The sequence below is a fragment of the Alexandromys fortis genome, unplaced genomic scaffold (assembly GCF_014885135.2).
Source record: "Alexandromys fortis isolate MF-2015 unplaced genomic scaffold, M_Fortis_MF-2015_v1.1 scaffold_36, whole genome shotgun sequence".
NCBI classification, from domain to species: Eukaryota; Metazoa; Chordata; class Mammalia; order Rodentia; family Cricetidae; genus Alexandromys; species Alexandromys fortis.
Window position 1 is genome coordinate 6,201,113 of NW_026067915.1, and position 22,968 is coordinate 6,224,080.

Sequence of the window (22,968 nt, forward strand, 5' to 3'; positions counted from 1 at the left end):
GCCAGATTAATATGTAAACATTAGCCCAAGGTGAACACGCCCTCTAAAGGGCTGGGCTATTCCCTACAGTTCCCATATACAAATATGGAAATGCATTCTAGATTTTTTTACAGACTAAAAAGCATCAAACACAATATGTAATATGCAAGAATTTATCATGGGGGAAAGGAGAAAATAAGACTCAATATTCTGAAGCTATTTGTGTATGTATATACATCAGTTCTAGGAGCATCTATATTCAGAAATTCCTTTTTGTTTAATGGAATTGGTTTGAGTTTTGCTTAGTTTTTGAGACACGCTATGATACAGCCCCAGCTGGTCTGTACCTAACAGTCTACCTGCCCCAGACTCCTAAGTACTACAATAACAGGTGTGTACTGTGTGTGTGTGTGTGTGTGTGAGAGAGAGAGAGAGAGAGAGACAGACAGACAGACAGACAGACAGACAGACAGACAGAAGGGGCACCCTCAGGCAGTCAGTCCTTGCCTTTCTACCCTGTTTGAGATAGGATCTCATTCACTGCAGGGTAAGCCAGGCTAGCTGAGGATCTTGCACTACTACTGAATCGGGGCTCCGTAGATCAAAACTCTGGGCCTCACACTTAAATGTTTCAAGCATTTATCCACTGAGCCATCTTTCCAGCCCAGGAAATTCCCAGTAATGGTTCTATGGGGGGCGGGGAGGGGGGAGGGAGCGGTGTGAGAATAATGGTTCTATGTGGGAGGACAAGTATAAGAGACTTTTAAAATTCGCCTTTTTATATGAACCATGCAGATGTATAACATACTAAAATTAAATTTAAAAACCACGGAAACTTTACTCTGCTTCATGGCATATTCACATGTGTACTTTTATAATAGCAAAACTCATAAGTGGTGAGTTCTGAAACACTATATATGGTCTAGTGTGTATTCGGCCCACTTTAAACCAGTCTAGCATTGAGCTCAGATGCGCTGTGATTACCTGCTTAAGAACTACACAAGACAGGCCTAGGTAACATACTGTCATGGAGTGGGGAGGGGCTTACATGCCCCACCTCCCCCAAGATCTAGATGCAGTTCACAGTCACTCCTGGACAGAGATACTTCCTTCACTGGTGTAGCCACTAGGGGAGGGGCCTATCATGCTCCTGAAATAACCTGTCACACAGATGCTCACGGGGAACTCTGATGAAATGGACTGGGTCATAAAAATATGAACATAGAAGGGGAACAAATTGAAAGAGTAGAGAACCAACAGGACTAGGAGGAGAAGACAGAGTGAAGAGGGCTGAATATGACCAAAATATATTGTATACATGCATGAAAATGTTATGATAAAACCCATTATTAGTTTACCTCAGAAAAGACAGCCTACAGGCAACTTTTATATCTCTGTGGACTTCCTGAAAATGATTTCATAAACCAAGAGAGCTATAAATGTCTTCTACATTCCCTCAAACTGAGATTTTATTTGTAGGTGTAAATGAGGCCAGAATTCAAAAGACAAACAGCGTGAGGAGCAGCGGGGAGGTGGCTGTCACTTTCATGAATTCTGATTCTCTCTCGCAGGCTGTTCTCTTTGGAATCCCTTCAGAGGAATAAACAGGCAGAGGGGATGGCAAGGACTTCACCTCCACCGTGGTCTCCTGATGATCTCTTGGATAGTCATAAGTAGCAGAACGATTCCACCTTTAGGTTTTAGTTCGGTTGTAATAATGAGTTATGAATAATTGATTACCATATGATCAATTATTCAGGCAGGCACACAGTTTCCAAGGAATCCTGGGGGAGCCTGGTTAATGGCTTAAGAGGAGCCAAAGGCAGTTGCCAAGGGGACACGTTGGCAAAAGCCCATGCTGCTGCGGTGCGGGCAGCTATAGTTAATGCCCCTCATTGTGAGCCTCTCAGGGAGGAGCCATATGAACACCTTTTGAATTTTCATGAAGTAGGAGTTCCCACTGGGTACTTCTAGTGCCTGTCCATGTGTGGTATGGAAATATTAGCCCCAATCCCTCCACCCCCACACCGGATCTGGTATGCGAAGTACAGCTTTGCCAATGGAACCCGTGGTAAAGTGAAAACCTACAGAATCAAGATGCAGACCAGGACTCATACAAGTACATACACACACACACACACACACACAGAGAGAGAGAGAGAGAGAGAGAGAGAGATAACAGACAGAGACAGAGACAGGGGGAGGGACAACCTGAGGGTGACAGTCCTTGCCTTTCTGCTTTGTTAGCAATAAAATCTATTTCACTGCTGGGTAAGCCAGGCTAGTTGAGGAGCTGTGTGTGTGTGTGTGTGTGTGTCCTTGCACATGTGGGTACACTCATCTGTGCCTGCACGTGCAGAGCCCAGAGGTCATCACTGAGGCAGGGCCTCTCACTGAACCTGGAGCTCATTCCTTAGCCAGTGACACCCTTCCCCCACCCTTCTGCCTCCACCTACAGATTATAGGCACAGGCTGAAAAGTCCAGCTTTTGACCTGGGTGTTGGGGATCCAAACTCAGACCCTCACATTTGCAAAGGGAGCACTCCCCCCATGGAACCACCTGCCCGCTGTGATTTCACAATTCTCCATCTTAAAACAACTCTGGAAATAATGCTACTCACCGAAGTACAGCAATCACAGCACTGACATCTCTAAACAGCAATACCAATCAAAAGCACTTGATCACTAAATAGCAAATCAAATATTATAAAACGTGAAGCAGCAGTTTTGTTTTTAAACTCCCAGCACGTGCATTTGTAGGCGGCCCAGGAGATGGAAGACACTGAGAGGAAAGAGCAAGGGCAGCTGGGCCCCACATCTGGGGAAGCAGGGAGAGAGCTAAGTGATCCGGTTTAAACGGATTTCTGCATAAGAAACTAATGAGAGCAATATCAGGGTTCCTATTGGGGGAGGGAGAGGGAAATGGGAGGCGGTGGTGGGGAAGAGACAGAAATCTTTAATAAATGAATAAAAAAAAGAAACTAATGAGAAAGAAGAAACATGGGCCAAAGTTTAATTAAAATGCTAAGTGACTAGCGCATGTGGGCAAAGCTAAGAAAAGCTCCTTCCAAATATGTTCTGATAAGAGACTCAATATTCCCAACTCTCCACTCTTCAAAACTCAGGTTACATGTGATAAATGTTGCTATGTTACAACCTTCCTTTCCCACACGCTCAATAAAGGTCAAATAAAGCAAACTCTATAATTTTCTCTAAATTAGAAACAGTAAGATTAATTAGAATGACCTTGAGGTTAAAGACCACTCTAAACTATTAAATTTCATAACGCTCAAAACTGGCAAACTATCCATGTAAATTTAACCAGTTGAACGGTCTCGAAGGTCTCAGGTGTTGGAGCTTGGATTTTCAAAAGGTAAATATTATGGTAGAGCTAGCACATGTCCTACAAATGCACATGATCCATATGTTAAGTGTGTGGTTTTAGGGAGTTTGTTGTAACATCTCCAGAGTCATAGTAACAGAATATCCAATTAGCCCTAAAGTTTTCTCATACACACAATTTAACCTCCCCATAGCCTGCCCCCAAAGACAGGGTGTCAAGATCCCAGGCTGACCTCAAACTAATTATGTAGCTAAGAATGACCTGGAACTCCCATATTCCTGCCTCAACCTCCCAAATGCTGGGATTACTGACGAGGAAGCTTTCTTAACTAATTATCTTCATGAGGTGGGACCAAGTTAGGGTGTGGCTTTCTGGCACCTGGAGAAAAAACTGGTGCACGACCCAGGTGCTCTCTCTGTGGTTTCCACAGCTGAGTTTGGACTTCTTGTTCCGATTTCGTGAGTTTTCCCCTTATAATAAATAAAAATATAACTGTTTATCTTTTAACTAGGCTGGTTATTTCCTGAATCGAGCTAACTTCTACAGATTACAGGTACGCACCACCATATCTAGCTTATGCAGTGCTGGGATTCGAACTCAGGACTTCATGCCTGTTAGCCTTTCACTGTATCAATTAGATTCAACTTTGACCTCTAGGATTTGCTCTTTAACAACTAAAACTTTGAGTTTTTCACATAACCACCTAAATACAGTTCTCAGTGTGTTCTGAAGTACATCAAAGGTTCACAATTAGTTTTTCATATTTGTGAGTATTGATAACAGGGTTTGAAAGGGCAGCTGAGGAGTAAGAAGCCACTGTGTTCTTAGTAGGCTATGTACAAACAACCACTAAAGGTCACATAGTAAATATTAAGTGCTCGTTTTCAATACTGTAGGAACACTTGCAGTGGAGAATAAGTAGAGGACACAGACTACTTTTAGAATCTTTAATACCAATGATGTTTACTTCCCATGTAACATTCACAAACCACTCTTTAAAAACAGCTAAGCTTGGAGAATGCTAAGCAAGAAGCTTTTAGTGCCATGTTTGATCTTGTGTTTCTGTTTCTGTTTATAGTAAGGTGCATACGCAGATGTATGCACATGTATGTAAGGACCAAAGAGCAACCTCAGCTGTCTTTCTCAGTAAAGCTGTCCACCCTCTTTCGAGACAAGGTCTCTCCTTAGCCTGAGGCTCCTCTATCAAGCCAGACTGGTTGGCCAGTGCACCCCAGGAATCTGCCTGTCTCTGCCTCCCCACTCTGGGGTGACATGAGGCAACTGTGCTCAGCATACTTAGAGGATTTGGGGAATCAAACTTAGTTTCTTATGCTTACACGACAAGTATTTTACTGACTGAGCAATCTGCCCAGCCCTCCGCCATCTTATATATTTAAGTGGATATTTCTAATTTCCTTCAGGGGACATTTAGCATTGGCAGAGCTATCAGCTTCCCTCTTCAAATATTCACAAGACAAGCAGAGCAGCCTGCGAGGCCGACGGCAGAGGGGTTTGAAGTCTGAACTCTCAATCCTCTAGAGTAATTCGAAGGCACTCTTTTACTGTCAGCACTGACCTGAGTGGCTGCCTTAACAATCACTTGCTTTCTTTTTCATAACAGTAACCTTATTTTGTTAATGAAAATAATGCTTAAAAAAAAAAAAAGAAAATAATGCTTGAGTGTTGTCTCCAACCAAGCTTCTCTGGCCTCCTGCTATGGGCAAAAAGAAACCCAGAGTTTCCCTGCATCCTCGTCACACTACAATATTTTGTACATAGCCATCACTGGTCCATGAAAGCAGGAGGAAAGGGACATGGTTTCTTCTACCTTGGGATGTGCAGATCAGAAAGGTATATGGTTTCTTCTATCCCGGGATGTGCAGCTCAGAAAGGTACACGGTTTCTTCTATCCTGGGATGTGCAGCTCAGAAAGGTACACGGTTTCTTCTATCCCGGATGTGCAGTGGAGCTGAGGAAAGTCCCCTATCTCACAATATGGCTTCTTTACCAGGGTTGGAATAAGTGAAAACAACTGTCTGACTTCGCATTTTCTTCTCTTGTTCACCCCATCCCAATCTCCCCACACTGCAAGATGGCCACAGTGCAGTTCTGAGCCTTTTACAGGCAGGGAACGGGGAAAGACCAAATGAGGCCACATTCAAGCCTAGATTACCCATGGACAAAACTTCAAGAACGCCACTATTTTAAAGACAATTTTGGTACATTTTCACTTTATCATTTATCATAGAAGACAAGACTGATGTTTTTGAAAAATGATCACTATAAAATAAAACTGAAGAAACTGTTTTGATATCTAGCAAGACAATATGGAAAGAAATCCTGGGTCCCTCTAATTTGCTGTCATAGTTCTCCATTCCATAAACGACTATTAAATCAGCTCAGCCCACTCATCAACCTCAGTCTTCCGTTACAGATCCCCACTGCAGAGAATTGACCATAATATAAAAATCATAGCTTCAATAAGGTATATGGAATGAGCTCAAAGTTGAGCCATTAAACCCACTGACGCTTTCTTAGAATGACTCAAAAACAGTAAGCACATGTTAAGATGATTGAGTAATTTTGACGGAAAGATGCATTAAGTAGTGTTAGTGGGTGCCATACATAAACACCCGCTTTGCTGAGGGCTGCTCACTATTAAACAGCTCACAGCTGAGTTGCTGAAATTTAACTTGGTTATCTCCTCTCTCACCCCACCCTCTGCCCTACCCTCCGGTCCCTTTCTCCATTTAAACCTCCCTTTCCTTTAACCCCTCTGTCCGCTTTACATCACCTCCATTCTACTATCCCCACTTGTCACCAACGGTGTCTTCTAGTTCCCTGGATCCTTTAAACACAGAGGGCTACAGCTTTAACGCTAAGATCTGAGTAAGACTCAACTGGATAGACCAGGCTTAGCTGACTCTACCTGTGGATATCTTACCCTCTCTAAGGAGTGGATGGTGGTTTGTGGGGGAGGGGAGGGAAGGGGAACTGTGGTTGTTATGTAAAAATGAATTAAAAAGATATGAGTGAGAACATGCGATGTTTCTCTTTCTGGGTCTGAATTATTTCATAATAATGTTTTCCAGCTCTGTCCATTTACCTAAAAATTCCACAAATTCTTTTTCCTTCACAGCTGAATAAAATCCCACTGTATACGAATACTACATTTTCATCGTCCATGCAACAGTGGATGGGCACTTAGGCTGTGTCTACGTCTCAGTTATTGTGAATGGAGCCAGAATGAAAGTGGATGCACATGTGTCTCTGTAGTAGAGAACAGACTCCTTTGTTACATGCCCAGGATTGGTATAACTGCCTTGTATGGCAGCTGTTTTTCTAGGGTTTTTTTTTTTTTTTTTTGGATTTTTCGAGACAGGGTTTCTCCGTAGCTTTTTGGTTCCTGTCCTGGAACTAGCTCTTGTAGACCAGGCTGGCCTCGAACTCATGTTTTTCTAGTTTTTTAAGGAACCGAACACCGATTTCCATAGTAGTGACTTATAAAGTTCATATATACTTTGTGTGTGTGTGCGTGTGTAAGAAGAGTTTAATTGGAGTTAACATAACAAGAGTATGTTCTCCCTAAAAATCAAAGGTTGCCAAATAAAAAGCCCAGTGCTAGGTGTGGGATACCTTCCCTGAAGTTATTGGTCAGGTGTGTTCTGGAGAGCAATTGCCATTGCTCCTGGATATCCAACAGAACCTGATGGTAAGACCACAGTGCTGAAGACACAGCACACTCTAGCCATGGAACATGAAAAAGTCAAGCTGGTACTGACCAGGGAACTTCCTCCTTGGTGGCTAGCTTCCAAGTATCCAATGGTGCTATGCAGGGCACTAATGGAGAAAACATTCACAATAGCCTTACAGAGCTCTGAACAGAGCAAGCTATACAATAAAGACCTGGCAAGACATGCCCATGATGCAACAGTGGTCCCCAAGCTTTAAAGACAACACTGCTTTCTGACCCACTCCACAGGAGGAATTTCATGCCGGGCACTATAAGTCTGACCAATAACCCACGGCTTAAACTGCCCTCTTCGTTTTTATCTCAGTGCCCACAGAAGAGTGCAGCACTCAGAACGCATCAGAAAAGATTCTCTGTGGAATGAACAGTGGGTAACACGGAAACTCACAACTAGTCAAAGCACAGAGAAAAAGTGCCAGTGGGATATTCAGTTAGGAATGCGACATTTCTAGCACATCCTGGGCAGAGGCTCAGGGACCATCATGGAGGTTGGGGTGGAAAGATTTTAAGAGTCAAAAGTTGAGGAGAACCAGAGTAAAACAGTGTCTGCTAGAGATGGCAGTACTGCAGCCCTCATGAGCTGTGGTCACCTGCAGAAGACCTGAACAAGATGGAGCCAGCCAACATGCTAGCCTGGGGCGCTCATGAGCCCCCACTCCTAACTGAAGAACCATAGACAGGTAATGGCTTCCAGAGAAGGAAGAGTCAGTTTTGTAGAGGGTGCTGAGTCCTGGCTGCCTGACCCCATTCCAGTATATGGGCTGCACACCCATGAGTATCTGAGCAGCATAAACTGGACTCTTGGTGGGTTATTTCTAAAGAGAGAGGGGGTAAGAAAGTAAGGGTGGACCTGGGAGAAGAGAAGGGAAGGAACGTGGGGTGAATATGATCAAAATACATTGCATGGACCTCTTTGATAATTAATAAAATACATTTAAAAAGCAAATTGTCTTATTGTATTACAAAACCTATGTATTCAAGAAAGAATATCCACTTAAAATTGGATTTGGTGATATTGAGCTACTAACCTCAAATTATTAATCCTTTGAGAATAATGTCCTTTTTATGAACAGTGAAGCCTTATAATACAGAGAAAGGAGGGTGTCCTGGTTCACTCCTAACAATTTGAACCTGTTTTCTCCATTTCTTAACATGTCATAAATAAACTTGAAAACAAATGAAGTGCTTTATTTCTAATTACAACTGAGCCCCTTGGCAAATAGAGTCATAATTTATATCTGATTCTCAAATACATCCAGTGAACGATGCAGAGTGCCTTTGACTTTCCAGTGACTGCAGCAGTTTCCCATTAGCCTGAAGTTATGCACTGCAGAAAGGGTGTGCTGGAGGAGGCCAATGCACCCTCTCCAAGCACTTAAGCAGCTCCAGCTAACAGTCGTAAAGAAGAGAAGCTGGATGTGCAGCCAGGGGGCTTGCATGATAGAAATCAGCACGGTAAATCACTATGTAGGAATTTAAGATAGGGTATTTTGCCTGCATGTATGTGCACCACCTATGTGCCTGGTACCCTCAAAAGGCCACAAAAGGACATCAGACAGCCTGAAACTGGAGTTACAGACATTTGTGAGCCATCATGTGGGTGCTGGGGTTCAAGCCTGGGTCCTCTGGAAGAGCAGCCAGTGTTCTTAACTGCTGAGCCCTCTCTCCAGCTCCTGAAATGATGCTTTTACACAGTAGTCAGCAACCTGGGAAAACACTTAAATCTTACTGCTTTAAAAATGATGCAGCTAGATACACTGAACCCCTGCCCCATTTTAGGGTCTCGTGCATGGAACGGAATCATTCCTCCACAGCTGTGCAGAGTTCAGTGCGCCTTAAAGTGCACTCCTCTCAAAACCAGGGTGGCCCCAGCATTGCTCATTCTTGAGCCCTCCCACCAGATCTGCTCAGTCAGAAGCCTTGGAGGATGAAGGAGCCAGCCATGTATTTTCTATAAGCCTTCTTCACAAATCTGATACCCAATAATGCATGAAAATTAACTCCTAGCAAATCCTTCAGGCCTCACATGAAATAATCCTTTCCAGGAAGCCTTGCTCCACATCTGAGCCTGCAAGCTTAGACAGATCTGTGTTATGTGACAGCAACCAAAACTTTTAATCCCCCAGAGTTGTAGGTGCCCCAGCTTTTTCCTTCTGGTTATAAAATCACTGTTTTCAGCTCCCACCAGACCGGACACTCTTGATACTGGATGTACACTCAAATCACCTGTAAGTGCTCAGGAACTCAGAGGCCCATGTCAGACCCCAGGCCAGGCAGCATCTACTGCAAGGTTCAAGCATCTATACTTTTGAAAAGCGAGTCTTCTGTTCAGCCAGAGTTAAAAGAAACACTCCTCTGTACTCCAATTTCTTGAGCATTTGGTAACCAGTAAATAGTTACCAATATGATGTGTTAACTAGGTTTTTGGTGTGTTTGTTTGTGTGTGTGTGTGTTTGTGTGTGTGTATATGCATGTTTTCCTTTTAATTTTTTGTGAGTTCTTCCCCTAATATTGGACATAATAGAAAGCTGCCAAACCACATGAAGTTCTCACGGAAGAGTCAGTCTCCTTTGCCACTCATCTCTTAGGCAAGATCATGTTTTCTTACTTGCTAATCCATACAGTAAAAGACCAAAAGTTGTGCAGATTATTCTCCTGCTTTTGTAGCCACATCTGCACTTCTCATAAAATACATACACACTGCATTCAGTATCAGAAAGGGGGAGCCCTAAAGACATCATAAGATAGAGACACTGAGAATGTTCACAAAAATAGTGCCTGTGAGTGAAGTTTCACGTTACGATGAAGACACTATCTGCCTGGTATAAACAAGTAACTGTCAAATTATCCCACTGACTTTGTTTAGAAGTATTTTCACTTCGGATTGAATATTCAGGATTTCCCAAAACTGACACCAGGAAACATGGAAGACAGGCACTACTCGATATAAGCTTTGAGCTCAATTAGAATCAAAGTTCCAAACTTCCCTTGTCATGGCTTACACCAGAACTACCTCACCAACACTGAACATGGGACATCTTGGTATACAAGATGAGTAGCTGAGGCCTGGATTCCAGAGAGTGATTCAAATATGTTCTGTTCTTCAAAGACCTAGGTTCCTTCAAGTCCATGCCAGAAGATGATTGTATCTCACAGCAAGACTGCCGTGGAATAATGCTCCTATACACTGTAAAGATTTGTCATTCATATTGGTCTAATAAAATGATGATTGGCCAGTAGTCAGGCAGGAAGTATAGGTGGGGCAACCAGACTAGGAGAATTCTGGGAAGCAGAAAGACAGAGTCAGTTACTAGCCAGATGCAGAAGAAGCAAGATGAGAATGACTTACTGAGAAAAGGTATAAAGACATGCAGCTAAACATAGACAATAATTAAGGGTTAATCTAAGTTGTAATAGCTAGCTAATAATAAGCCTAAACTAACAGTGCAGCTGGTTTATAATTAATAAAAGCCTCGTGTGTTTCTTTGGAACTGAATGGCTGTGGGACCAGGTGGGAAAGGAACTTTCATCTATAGCACTACACATGCCTGAAACCTCTTCTGGAGAAATGGACCGATATCCAAGTTTGGGCTTGGTTGGTTGACTGGTTTGGCTGACTTGCTTTTTGCCCTCTTCCTCTCCAGCCCTACCATCACTTCTCTCTGTCACTCTTCAGTTCATTCTATCAGCTGCTCCTGGTTCTGGAGCTCCTCTGGTTTGTGTGCCTGAGTGGGAAATCAGCTTGTTCAGACTTTGAAAATCACATACTACAGAGCCAAGAACTCTCCAGGGAGGTAAGAGCCTTGGGGTTGAAGCATGTGCTTGAGAACATTTCTTTGAGGACTGGTGAGTTTTTCATCCTTAACTCCTTGTCCTCAGCTCATGCTATAGTCATAGGAGATGAGGAAAAAGTGACCGAAGAAAAGATCAAGTATTTCCATGACTGCCAAGCTGACAATGTTATTTTGGTAGTGGTCAAAGTACCATATTATAATTAATGGGAAAATGTTTGATATTTGAATGGACAGGACTATGGGAAAAATATTATAACTCTTATGTAATGATGACAACCAGAAAGATAATGACTAAAATTACCTAAAAGAGAGCCACTCAGCTCCTCTGAGAGCAGCCTACCATACAGACACTTGTACTTGTCCTGTACCAGTGCTAGCTACTTTATGTATGTTTGTTGTGTCTCTCTTCTAACCTAGAAATGAGTGGGGTGGGGGAAGCAGACCTTCTCTCCTAATGCCTCAGTTTCTGGTGCTGAGTCCAGGGAAAAGTTCTATTAAATTCTGTTCACTATACTAAATCAAAGTAACATGCTAGCCCACCCAACTTTTTTGTGCTTGCCTTTACATCTTTCCAAGGGTCAATATCTAGAATATATAAGAAACTTAAAAACTGGATAGCAAAAAATAATGAAACAATATGGTTTAAAATGGAGACCCTGTCTCAAGGAAATTTTGCCTCAAAGTGAACAGATGGAGCAGGACACCCAATGTCCTCCTTTGTCCTCCTTGCTTATACACAGGCATGCACAGTATACATACATGCACATGTTAACACCATGCAACATCCCCCCCACAGACATACACAATGGGAAATAGAGACATTTATCAAAAGAATACAAGCAAATCACCAACAAATACATGATAAGGTACTTAGCATCATTAATCACTAGGAAAATGTAACTTAAAGCCACAATAAGTTACTTCCTCATTATATTTAGTGTGGTTATTATCAAAAACACAGAAGAAAAAGGTGATGGCATGGATACAGAGAAAAAGAAACATATTCTGTAGGTAGGCATGTAATTAGTACAGCTCTTATGAAAAATAAGGTGGAAATTTTTCAGAAAATTAAAAAAAGAACTATTCTCTGATCCAGCAATAAGCACAAAACCAGAGGAAAATGGTTCAAAAAGACATCTGCATCCCCATGTTTACGGAAACAGTATTCCTAATCGCAGAGAAATAGAGTCAACTGGAGCATCCATCAACTGGCGAGACAGGAAGTAAAGTATGATACATACATATGCACATAAACAATGAAACACTACTCAGTCTTAAAGGACAAATTGTGTCAATACAGCATCATGGACACAACTGGAAGCTAAGCCCAATGCTGCTCTGGGACAATAATTTGTACCCTGTCACTTGTATTTTAATAAAATGCTGATTGGCCAGTGGCCAGGCAGGAAGTATAGCTGGGATGACGAGAACAGGAGAATTCTGGGAAGAGGAGTCAGTCAGCAGTTGTCATCCAGACACAGAGGAAGCAGGATGAGAACATCTCGCTGATAAAAGGTACGAAGATACGTGGCTAACCAGACAAGAATTATGGGTTAAGTTAATAAGAAGCCTGAGCTAATAGGCTACCCAGTTTATAATTAATGCAGACCTCTGTGTGTTTCTTTGGAACTGAATGGCTTGTGGGACCAGGCAGGACAAAAATCTCTGTCAACACAAGACTCACACAGAAAGATAAATACCACAGGATTTCACACAAATGTGTAATCCAGATGTTTACCTCATAGAGGTAGAAAAGAAAGCCAGAGGCAGGGCAGAGGACTAGGAAGGTCTAGCAGTGATGATGAAAGGAGGGAGAAATAAGTTCCATTTCATTGCAGGATGATTGTCCATAATGACAATGTGGAGAATTTTAATGTCTTCCCACAAAAAATGATAATATTTAGAGAGAGGTATGCCTATCCTGATTTGAACATTATACAATATATACATATACTGAAATATCACATGGTACCCCATAGATACACATAATTTTATGTATCAATGCTGGACGGTGATGGCACACGCCTTTAATCCCAGCACTTGGGAGGCAGAGGCAGGCGGATCTCTGGGAGTTCGAGGCCAGCCTGGTCTACAAGAGCTAGTTCCGGGACAGGCACCAAAGCTACAGAGAAACCCTGTCTTGAAAAAAAAATATGTATCAAGAAATCCTTGGAAATTTTCTTTTTAAAATGCATTGACAGCTTAGTGAAAATATAAACTGAAACTATGAACTATAATATTTCTTTAGAACATAATTACAGCCATTACCAGAGCATCTATAATTATGAAAGAAAATACTTAACAAAATATATTTCTAAATTTTATGAGGCATAATTTCATAATGCAAGAAACAACTTTCTGATTCACTACTCAATGTAACAGTTTAATCTTATTATAACTATAGTAACTAAAAATGGAATGTCAGATATCTGTGCCCAAAGAAAATTCTCTCCAAACATGCACTAATCAAACATAATGCCTGCAGCTTTATTTTTAACCCACAGCTAATCTGGAGAGCAATAAAAATTTAAAGGAATGTGGTATTTACATTTCCACTGTAATTAAAGTTCCCAGCATACACAAAATGTCAATGATGATGCGGTGCCCCCAAGTGGCAAAATGATGAACTGCAGGACTCTGTTGTGAGGATCAAAAGTTATTTTGTCAAGTTGATTGTATATATGAGTGTATTACATAAACCTGTATTTCACAGGAGCCAATAAGAAGTGTCTTACATCCAAGTTAAGAACAGGGGGCTGTTAAAGTCCATTTTTTAATATTTAATATTAGGGAGATCTGCTTTGATCCACTAAGGAAACAGCAGTCATAACATTATAGAAATCTTCTTAGTAAGCATTCACTTTTGCCTAGTCATAACATCACTTCCTTCTATTTGTGGTCCAGGACATAAAGCAGAGATCAACACCTTCCCTAAAAACCAAATTTTTGGATAATGAGGAGTGTCAATGAGGTAGCCCTGTTCATAAAACAAAAGATATAAAGCCAACAGCACAGGGGTGAGAGGGGTCATTGTAAAAAAATTATATAAGCCAAACTACAACATTCTCTTTTAGAACATAATTACATCAAGTAGTTATCAGAAAGTTAGCATCCATTATGTGTGACTAGAAGACCACCCTTAGGACTGAAGTTGAAAATTCCTTTCAGAAAGAACACGTAATGCTTAATCTTTATTGTCAACCTGACAATTTAGAATTTACCTAGGAGGCATACTGATATGCTTTTATTGGATAATAAATAAAGCTGTTTGGCCTATGGCTTAGCAGAGTAAAGCCAGGTGGGAAATCTGAACAAAGACATATAGAGAGAGTAAGAGGTTGCACAGAGAAGTCATGTAGCTGCTGAAGGGAAAAAAATGCCAGAAACTTACCAGTAGGCTACAGCCTCGGGGTGATTCACAGATTAATAGAAATGGGCTAATTTAAGATGCAAGAGCTACCTAGAAATAAGCATGAACAATTGGCCAAATAGTATACAATTTCTGTGTGATTATTCAGGCCTGGGCATCCAGAAAATGAAAAAGCAGTCTCCATTTACAAAATGGTACCCATCTCTGAGGCATGGATCCACAGAAGACCTAGAAAAGTTTTTTTTTTAAAAAAAGGAGGACTTCTAGGTCCACAAAAATGGGAGCCAAGCACAGCTTCGTGTTAACATTTTTTTCCAGATAAGCTCTGTTTTCTGGTGGCAAGCAGAGGCTTGGTTCCTTTAAGAGGTTTCCTGACTCAGCATTAGCAGCAAAAACTGCATGGTTTCTTTAAGAAATGGCTTCCAGATTTATGCTTGCAGCTCTTTCAGGAGGTCCTGCATTTAAATGGGTTTTGTGAGCAGAGTGCTAAAAGCTGATTAATAGTGACATAGACCCCCTGTGTCCCTGGAGCTGAGACAATAAGCATAGTTCACAAAGGCAGTGGACTGTATTTTTGCAATATTGGATAGGACAGAGCCAACAGGTAGGACTGGAGACTTGGTCCTAGCCATGCCCACTTTAAAAAAAAAACTTACCTCTAAATGGGTCACAGTATTGGCTATATATACATGGACTTAAGAGGGAAAGATGAAAGAATACAATCATAGATTAAAGGAGTAAAGATAATAAAATAAATACTTTGGAAAAGAAGTTCTGCTTTTGGTTCCACAGAAGATGAGAATCTGTGGGTTCCTTCCAGGCTAATGTGGTTTGATAAAACAAGACCCTACCCCAAAAGATCTACATGAACCCTAAAAATACTTTGCCCAACAAACAGCAGAAAGCAACTTGGAGAAAACTATGCCCAAATTCTCAAAATGATTGTTTATAAATGTTTGTTTTCATTTAAATGGAGAGATGATATAAAGATGAATAATTTGTATTTGTATGGATCTTGGTCTATTGATACAAATTTAACATCAATTTTGTTACACTGTGTATATGTATTCTTTTCTCTTGTTTAAGGTATTATGTTTATTCAGCTCATTTAAAATATAGTGTATAATTAAGAAATACAGACTAATAGATAGTCATAATAATTCAAACTTGTAGTCATGTTAGTTAGGTTTTCTAGATATACAGAGAAATATTTCAGTTAGATAGAAATGATTTTCAAACCTTTCAAAAACCTACAGAATATGGCATTTAAAATGTTTAAGAACTTAGAGTTTTGACAGTGAGGTATGTCTGCTTCTAGCAGCACCAACTACTTCAGAGAGGTTGATGGGCACTGAAGAAACTTGTTATAGAATATGCCTTCAATGGGACAAGGCTAGTCATTTGGGCAAGAAACTGCTCTTGCCTGAGCTGCTTGATGGTATGCTGCATGAACTGGACACATGCAGGACCCACAGAAAATAGACTGCTGAACTTTCCAAAAGATGGAATGGTCCTTCAGGGTTCCTGCTTCATAGAACAAACTGTCATATATTCTGCAGGACACAGAAGAAAGCAACTGATGAACTTTGCCATTACAAGGCATAACAGGTCTTCAAGTTTCCTGTTTCATGGAAAAGACACTATGCCAGACACTATGGGCCTGTAGGCTGAAGATGGATGCCCCAATGTTACAGAAAAACTCTGGGTGACTGTCCAGGCAGTAAGATGTGGTCAATTCTAGAGTTTTGGAAGTTGCTTATAATACACTTTTTGTTTATTTAGGTAATATTATATCTTTTTGGGTCTCCAAAGAGTTGAAAACTGATAATTATAGTTACAGTTTTCCTTAGTTATGACAAAGGATAAATTAGATATGAAACTTTAGACTCACAAAGATAGGATAGATGATAGAGTATTTTCCTTAATTTGCCAAATGCAAATGGACAAAATATTGTAACTATGATTCTTGCTTGAAAACTGTTTTGCTTATGAATTTTTCTGTGTTAAAGTTAAAACCTTTCTTTTTATTTAGACAGAGGAGAAGAGATGATGTGGGATGTCCTTCTGTATATGTGCTGCTTTCATTGGATAATAAATAAAGCTGATTTGGCCAATGGCTTAGGAGAGTAAAGCCAGACANACACACATACATACAGAAGGTAGAGTGACAGACAAGCCATGTAGCAGCCAAAGGAGAAGGCCATTAGTACCTTTCTGGTAGACCACAGACTTGTGGTAATATGCAGATTAACAGATATGGGTTAATTTAAGATGTAAGAGCTAGCTACTAAATGCCTAGGCTATTGGCCAAGCAGTGCTGTAATGATTATTTGAGTCTGTGTGACAAGGAAACGAAAAAGCAGTATCCATTTACAGCAAACCTCTAGGCATGTCTGGAAAGGTGTTTCCAGAGGGGTTGAACTGGGGAGGGAAGATCCACCCCAAATGTGAGCAACATCATCTGATGAGCTGTGGTTCTGGACCCAATAAAGAGATAATGGAGAGGGCTGAGTACTGCTTTTGTGGTGCTCTGTTTCCTGACTGCAGAGACAATGTGACCAGCTATTTCACACTTCCACTGCTATGCATTATCATGATGGACAGTATTCCCTCAGTCCCTGGATCAAAATAAACCTTCTTTGTTCAAGTTGTTTTGTGCGTTGTTATAGCATCAAGAAAATTAGCAAATATATAGTATAAATCATGCTTGAAGAACCCAGAAAAATACCAGATTTCACCCTTCTTCATGCTGGACTGACTGGAAATGTCAAATTCTAGAAAACTACAACTTGTTCAAATGTGATACATGGAGACAATTTCAAAAGTTGATCTTTAAAATAAACCATTGGTAACACTTTTATAATTCCTACAATATAGCAAGACATAGAAAGTCATTTATCATGTTGATTTCAACCCATACTTAAATATTCAATGGCAAGAACCAGAGGCTGCTAAAGACGAAAATAGACACTAGCTGGTATGCCAATGTGGGGCAGCTACAGCCAAGTAAAACTGGAGAAAGCTTGGAAAGAAATTCTAGGCACAAAAGAAGAGTTTAGCAGTTTCTTGGAAGCCACATTTTTTTTTTCAGATGAGCTCTGTTTGCTGGCAGTGAGCAGAGATGCCACAGCTCCTTTAAGAAAAGGGTTACTTACTCAACATAAGAAATGATGGGTGGCTTCCTGGTTTTGGCAGCACAAACTCTGGCTCTTTAGGAGGCTGAGCACTTGAATGGGACTTGTGGGCAGCATGCTGCAAGTTACTTGGTAGCAGCATAGGCCAACTGGTTACCAGGGTTGAAGTGGTAAGGATGGCTTCCACCTGGCAGTCTCAGAGGAAGTAAATGGACCCCCACCAAGTTGGACTGAGTGGAGCCAAAAGACAAAGCAGCATTAGTCCTAGCCACACCGCTTAGCATTTTAAAAAGTGGTTCTGGTCATAAAAGCATTACAGATACACAATAAAAAGAGATTCAGATGAAAAAGATCTCTGAGTGGGTCACAGTGTTGGATAAATGTATGTGGGCTTGGGAGAGAGAAAAAAAGAGTATAGAGAGTTATAAAAAGAAGTAAATTGTTTTAAAAAAAAACAAAGTCTTTAAAGAGACAGACTACAATCATAGATTAAAGGAGAAAAGGAAAATAGGCCACATAAAGATGGAATATACAGAGAGCATCTCGATTATGTATATTATTGTGTTTTCTTTTAATTTTTTGTCTGTGGATGAGGTAAGTACAGAGGGACATTTCATTGAACAGGCTGCTAAGATAAACCAACACACATATTTTAAAGGTATCTTGACTTCAAAATTTGGGTCTAAAAATATGTTGCTTTAGAAAAGAAGTTCAGTTTTTGTTTCCAGAGGATGAGAACCTGTGGATTCCTTCCAGAGTAATGTGGTTTGATAAACCAAGACACTCTGAAAGGTCTCCATAAAGCCCCCAAAATACTTAGCCTAACAAAAAGCAGGAAGCAATTTGGAGAGAACTACATCCAAATTCCCTAATTGATTGTTTATAAATGCTTGTTTACATTTAAAGGGGGATATGATTTAGAGAGGAATATTTTGCATTGGTATGGATCTTGGTTTATTGATACAAATTTAAGGTCAATTATGTTATATGTATTTCTGCTCTTGCTTAAGGTATTGTGTTTGTGCAGCTCATTTTAAAAATGTAGTGTATAATTAAGATATACATATTAATAGATAGTCATTTATGATAGTCAAACCTGTAGTCATGTGAGTTAGGTTTTCTAGATGTACAGAGATATATTTCAGATGAATAGTTATTCTTCAAACCTTTCAAAGACTAATTGAATATGGCATTGAAAATGTTTAAGAACTTGGGACTTTACATGACAATGAGACACATCTGTTCTAGCAGCACCAATCTACTTCAAGAGGATTATGGGCATCCAAGAGGCTCTTTATGGAGTTTCTTAGCCATTTAGGCAGGAAACTGCTATTGCCTAGACTGTTTGATGGTATGCTGTATGAACTGGACCCTCAGGACCCACAGAAAAATGATTGCTGAAGTTGCCTAAAGAAGGTAAGGCAATCCCTTCAGGGTCCCGCTTCATGACAGAGTCTGCCAGACATTCTGCAGTACACAGAAGAAAGTGACTGACAAACTGCCAATATAGGTGGAACTATCTTTGAAATTTCCTACTTCATGGAAAAGTCTGTCAGATACTATGGGCCTGTAGGCTGAAAATGGGTGCCTCAATATTACAGAAGAACTTTGGGTGACTATCCAGGCAGCAAGATGTCTTTATCAATTATAGAGTTTTGGGAGTTGCTTACAATGCACTTCCTGTTTACTTGGTAATATTACATCCTTCTTGAGTCTTTCATGGAGTTGATGAACAGTAATAATTATAGTTTTCCTTAGTTATAATAAAAGATAAAGTAGATATAAATATTGTAACTGTAAACCTTGGTTGATAACTGTTTTGTTGTATGTAATATTACTATGTTAAAGTTAAAACCTTCCTTTTTATTTAGACAGAAAGGGGGAGGTGATGTAGGATTCCCCTCTGTATGCTGTGAATACCATTGTTTAATAAAGAAGCTGCTTTGGGCCTATTGCAGTGCAGAGTAGAGTGAGGTGGGAATTCCAAGCCGATAGAGGAGGAGAGAGCGGGCGGAGTCAAAGAGAAGCCATGGAGCTGCAGCAGGAGACAGACGCTGGACTAAACCTTACTGGTAGGCCACAAACACGTGGTGATTCACAGATTGATAGAAATGGGTTAATTTAAGATGTAAGAACTAGCTAGAAATATGCTTAAGCTATTGACCAAACAGTATTGCAATTAATACAGTTTCTGTGTGATTATTTCAGGTCCGGCAGCCAGGAATGAACAAGCAGCCTCCGCCTACATACTAGGACAGACAGCTGATCTTCCAGAGCAAAGAGCTTCTTGGGTACATCATTTGTTTTATATTCCTTCCATGTTACCTCCCTTTCTTTCTCTTTCTCCTCTCCCCCCCCCCTCTCTCTCTCTCTCTCTCTGTGTGTGTGTGTGTGTGTGTGTGTGTGTGTGTGTGTGTGTGTGTGTGAAAGAGAGACTAGGAATCAACTTTAGGTTTCATTGTTCTTCAATTTCTAATCACCTTGTTTTTGAGACAAGGTCTCTCACTGAAACAGGAGTTTGGCAATTTTGCTTGGCTGATGGCTAGCTAGCTCCAGGGACCAATCTGTCTCAGACTCCACAACACAGAGATTATAAATACATGCCACCACACCTATCTTGTTTTATGGGGCTCCTAGGGATCAAACTCAGGCCCAAAGCTTGCATGACAAGCATTTTGTCAACTGAACCACCATCCCAGCCTAACTTCAGTTCCAACTAACTTTAAACTGCAACAAATAGAAGACAGATTAATCCAAAATGGATACTGTAAGAGAGGATCAAGCAATGGTATCAAGAATTTTCCAGAGTTTACAGAGTCTGAGCAAAATTATAGGTGACAAGGGTACCATTAATGTGAACTATTTTGAATGAGAAGATCCATTCGTTTTAAGTTTCTAGCTTCTGATTACTGATTCTGGAGGGCTCTTCAAAGAAGCCAAAGAAAATACCGTCTTTCCTTCAGCAGTCATTTATCTGGCATGTGAATTATTGTTTATTTTCATTTTTGTAGCATTTCTAAAAACAGTCATCATCTTGAAGAATTCAGCTTTTCTCAGTAGAGAAGTCCCGACCAAGGTCAGTGGGGACATATTGCCACTGAGACTGTGGTATGCATCAAAAAGTCATTTTTACATAATCTACCCTATTCACCTTCTCTGCGTCATCTGAATACTTTATCTGGATCTGAAGTGATTATTATTGTTGTTTTTTATAATCTTTCCTGGGGCTGGGAGTGTAGCTCAATTTTAGAGCAGATATGACGACATGTTCTAAAATCAGCCTAGCCTGTGGCTATGCACAGATTTGAACATTTTATTACTTACAGCTCCTCCCCCTGTTTGGCGTTCTTGTCTGACACCAGATAGACAGTTCCAAAACTTCCACTGCCAAGTTTCTGCTGAAGAACATATCTTCTTGCAATCAAGGGAGCTGGATACTTGGAAGTGGCTGTGCACCCTCTCGCACACTTAGTCTCTTGGAATTTCAGCATTGCTCCAAGCAAGTTAAAACTGGCTTGTTTATCCACAGAAACAGCCAGGCCTCCCAGCTGGTGGTCAAAGAGTCAAGCAGGAAGTGGAGACTGATGCCGGAAATATGGAAAATCCACAGATCATGTCTAAAGGCAGCTATAAGATTCCTACAAAAAAAGTATAAGCTTTTGAAAATGATACCTGCACCATACCTTGTGTTATCACACCAGTTAGCGTGTGTGTATGTGTTGTGGTGAAAATGCTGCAAACTCTAGAAGGCACTTTCTTATAAAGACAGCCTTTCTGGATTTACAGTCAAAACTTTACTGACTTCTGAGATGTGTATACTCCCTGTCAATGTAAAGAGATTATCCAAACACAGGACCATATCTTCCCTTAATGCACAGATTGTATCAACTTTCTTGTGGTGATCTGTCCCTTCTATGTCTACTCTGGTTTAAACCAGGAATTAGCATAGCCAGCTTTCCTTTGCATTTCTTTCATGTAGACTAAAGTAAATCACAGTTTTTTTAGTTTATTACTAGATATGTGAAGGAATATTAATTTGGAGTGGTTTTTTTCTCCCTTTCATCCTAAGCAAAGTTTGATTCTGTTTTTATTATACTGGGTGCAGAGTTATATCCTTGGATTAGAAGTAACAAAATACAACTCGAACCTAAAGCTGCGTTTTAAAAGTAGCTGAATATGAATGTATTATCGGTAAAACCATAATTCCTCAAGGAGCTTTGAAATCTACGGCAGTGATGAACAGCAGAACCATTTCATGAGAAGGTATTCCACAGAACATACCCTTGTTCCATCCAAGTGTTAAATGTTTTCTTGAAAATTTTGCTTTGTTTTAAATTTGCATGAAAATGATTTTATGCCGAATACTATGTATTGGCCTTAGGTTAATATATTTAACAATTCTAAAGCATCAAGAAAAAGTACTGTTATTAATGATGATCTCTAGGCTTGGCATTTACCACAAAACCTACCAGAGCAATCAAACACGAAAATTTGCAAAACAGAAGCATAAGGCCCGGTTGTAATACTGTCTTCTTTAAAGAATATACTAATCTGCTGTTTCACCCAGTTCCAGTGACAGCGATACCCCTCTTCATGGAAATGTTAGGAAAATCTACAGCACCTACAGTGTAGGCCTCTAAAAGGTACTTTGTTTGCTTTTTGATTGCCATAAAAGTGGTCCATTTCTAGATAAAGTAAGCCGTTTGGAAAAGTGTATGGCGTAGCCACAGCCTTTCGGATCACTAATAATTTTCCTTATTGTGGAGAGGAGATTAAAATTTAGTGAAGGACCCAAGGCAAGATGGAGTTCTGAAGCTTCTATCTGTAATGGGGAGACAAACCCGGCAGTTTGTAAACAGCCCCTCCAGGCTAATCTCACAGACTCAACTCTGTCACTCTCGTTCCCTGTTCATAACCACATAATGTACATATAGGGCAGCGTGGATCTGAAACTAGGGCGGTGGATGAACTTGGGTGATGGGAACAAATGTTATCGCTGTATCCCTGGTGTCTCACTAACAGCTAATATATCGTATCCGTAAACGTTTGGAGAGCAAAGAAGGGTTCAGAAAACCAACTGTGGTCCAAAGGAAAAAAAAAGGGGGGGGGGAGGAGAAAGCAGGATGGGAACTCGGAGAAAGCAGAGAGATACCCACTTTGTGCTAACCATTCCTAAGGAAAACGACCCATCCCACTGGGACAGGCCAAGGAAAACCCAAGTGTTGACCGCGGTGGGGACCGAGTGGTTTATGCCCACATAACACGCACTAGGAAGTGGTCCTGACCGGGTTCTGCTAAATCTGACCTGAGAGGTAAACGCTAACCCTGAGGTAAAAGGAACAACTTCCTGTCTCTTCAACAAATAAACCCTGATTTTCGCAAAGCAGGTAAGTATATCGAGGGGCTGAGCGCTTATTCTTCCGAGGGGAAATAGGGTCCGGGGGCTGCGGGGGCCCGGCTGCCCGAGCTCCACTTTTGTTACCTTTCCGGTCGCTGACCAGCGACCGGCCACGCCTCAGCCTAAAGCTTCTGGCCTCGGCGGGCCTGGTTGTTTGACGCCGTCGCCACGGAGACGGCGCGGGGGCTGCTGGGAAGTC

General features: G+C 40.9%; 1 protein-coding gene across 1 annotated transcript in view; it reads right to left on the reverse strand.

Moving 5' to 3' along the window:
• Nek11 (NIMA related kinase 11) overlaps positions 1 to 22,911 on the reverse strand; it is a 203,760-nt gene extending 180,849 nt beyond the window's left edge. The window contains exons 1-2 of the mRNA XM_050139439.1: positions 22,854 to 22,911; positions 20,696 to 21,009 (exon numbers count right to left, since the gene is read on the reverse strand). Of these exons, the coding sequence (XP_049995396.1) occupies positions 20,696 to 20,862 (167 nt within the window). The 5' untranslated portion in view covers positions 20,863 to 21,009; positions 22,854 to 22,911. The remainder of the gene's footprint in view (positions 1 to 20,695; positions 21,010 to 22,853) is intronic.
• Between the last annotated feature and the right edge of the window lie 57 nt (positions 22,912 to 22,968).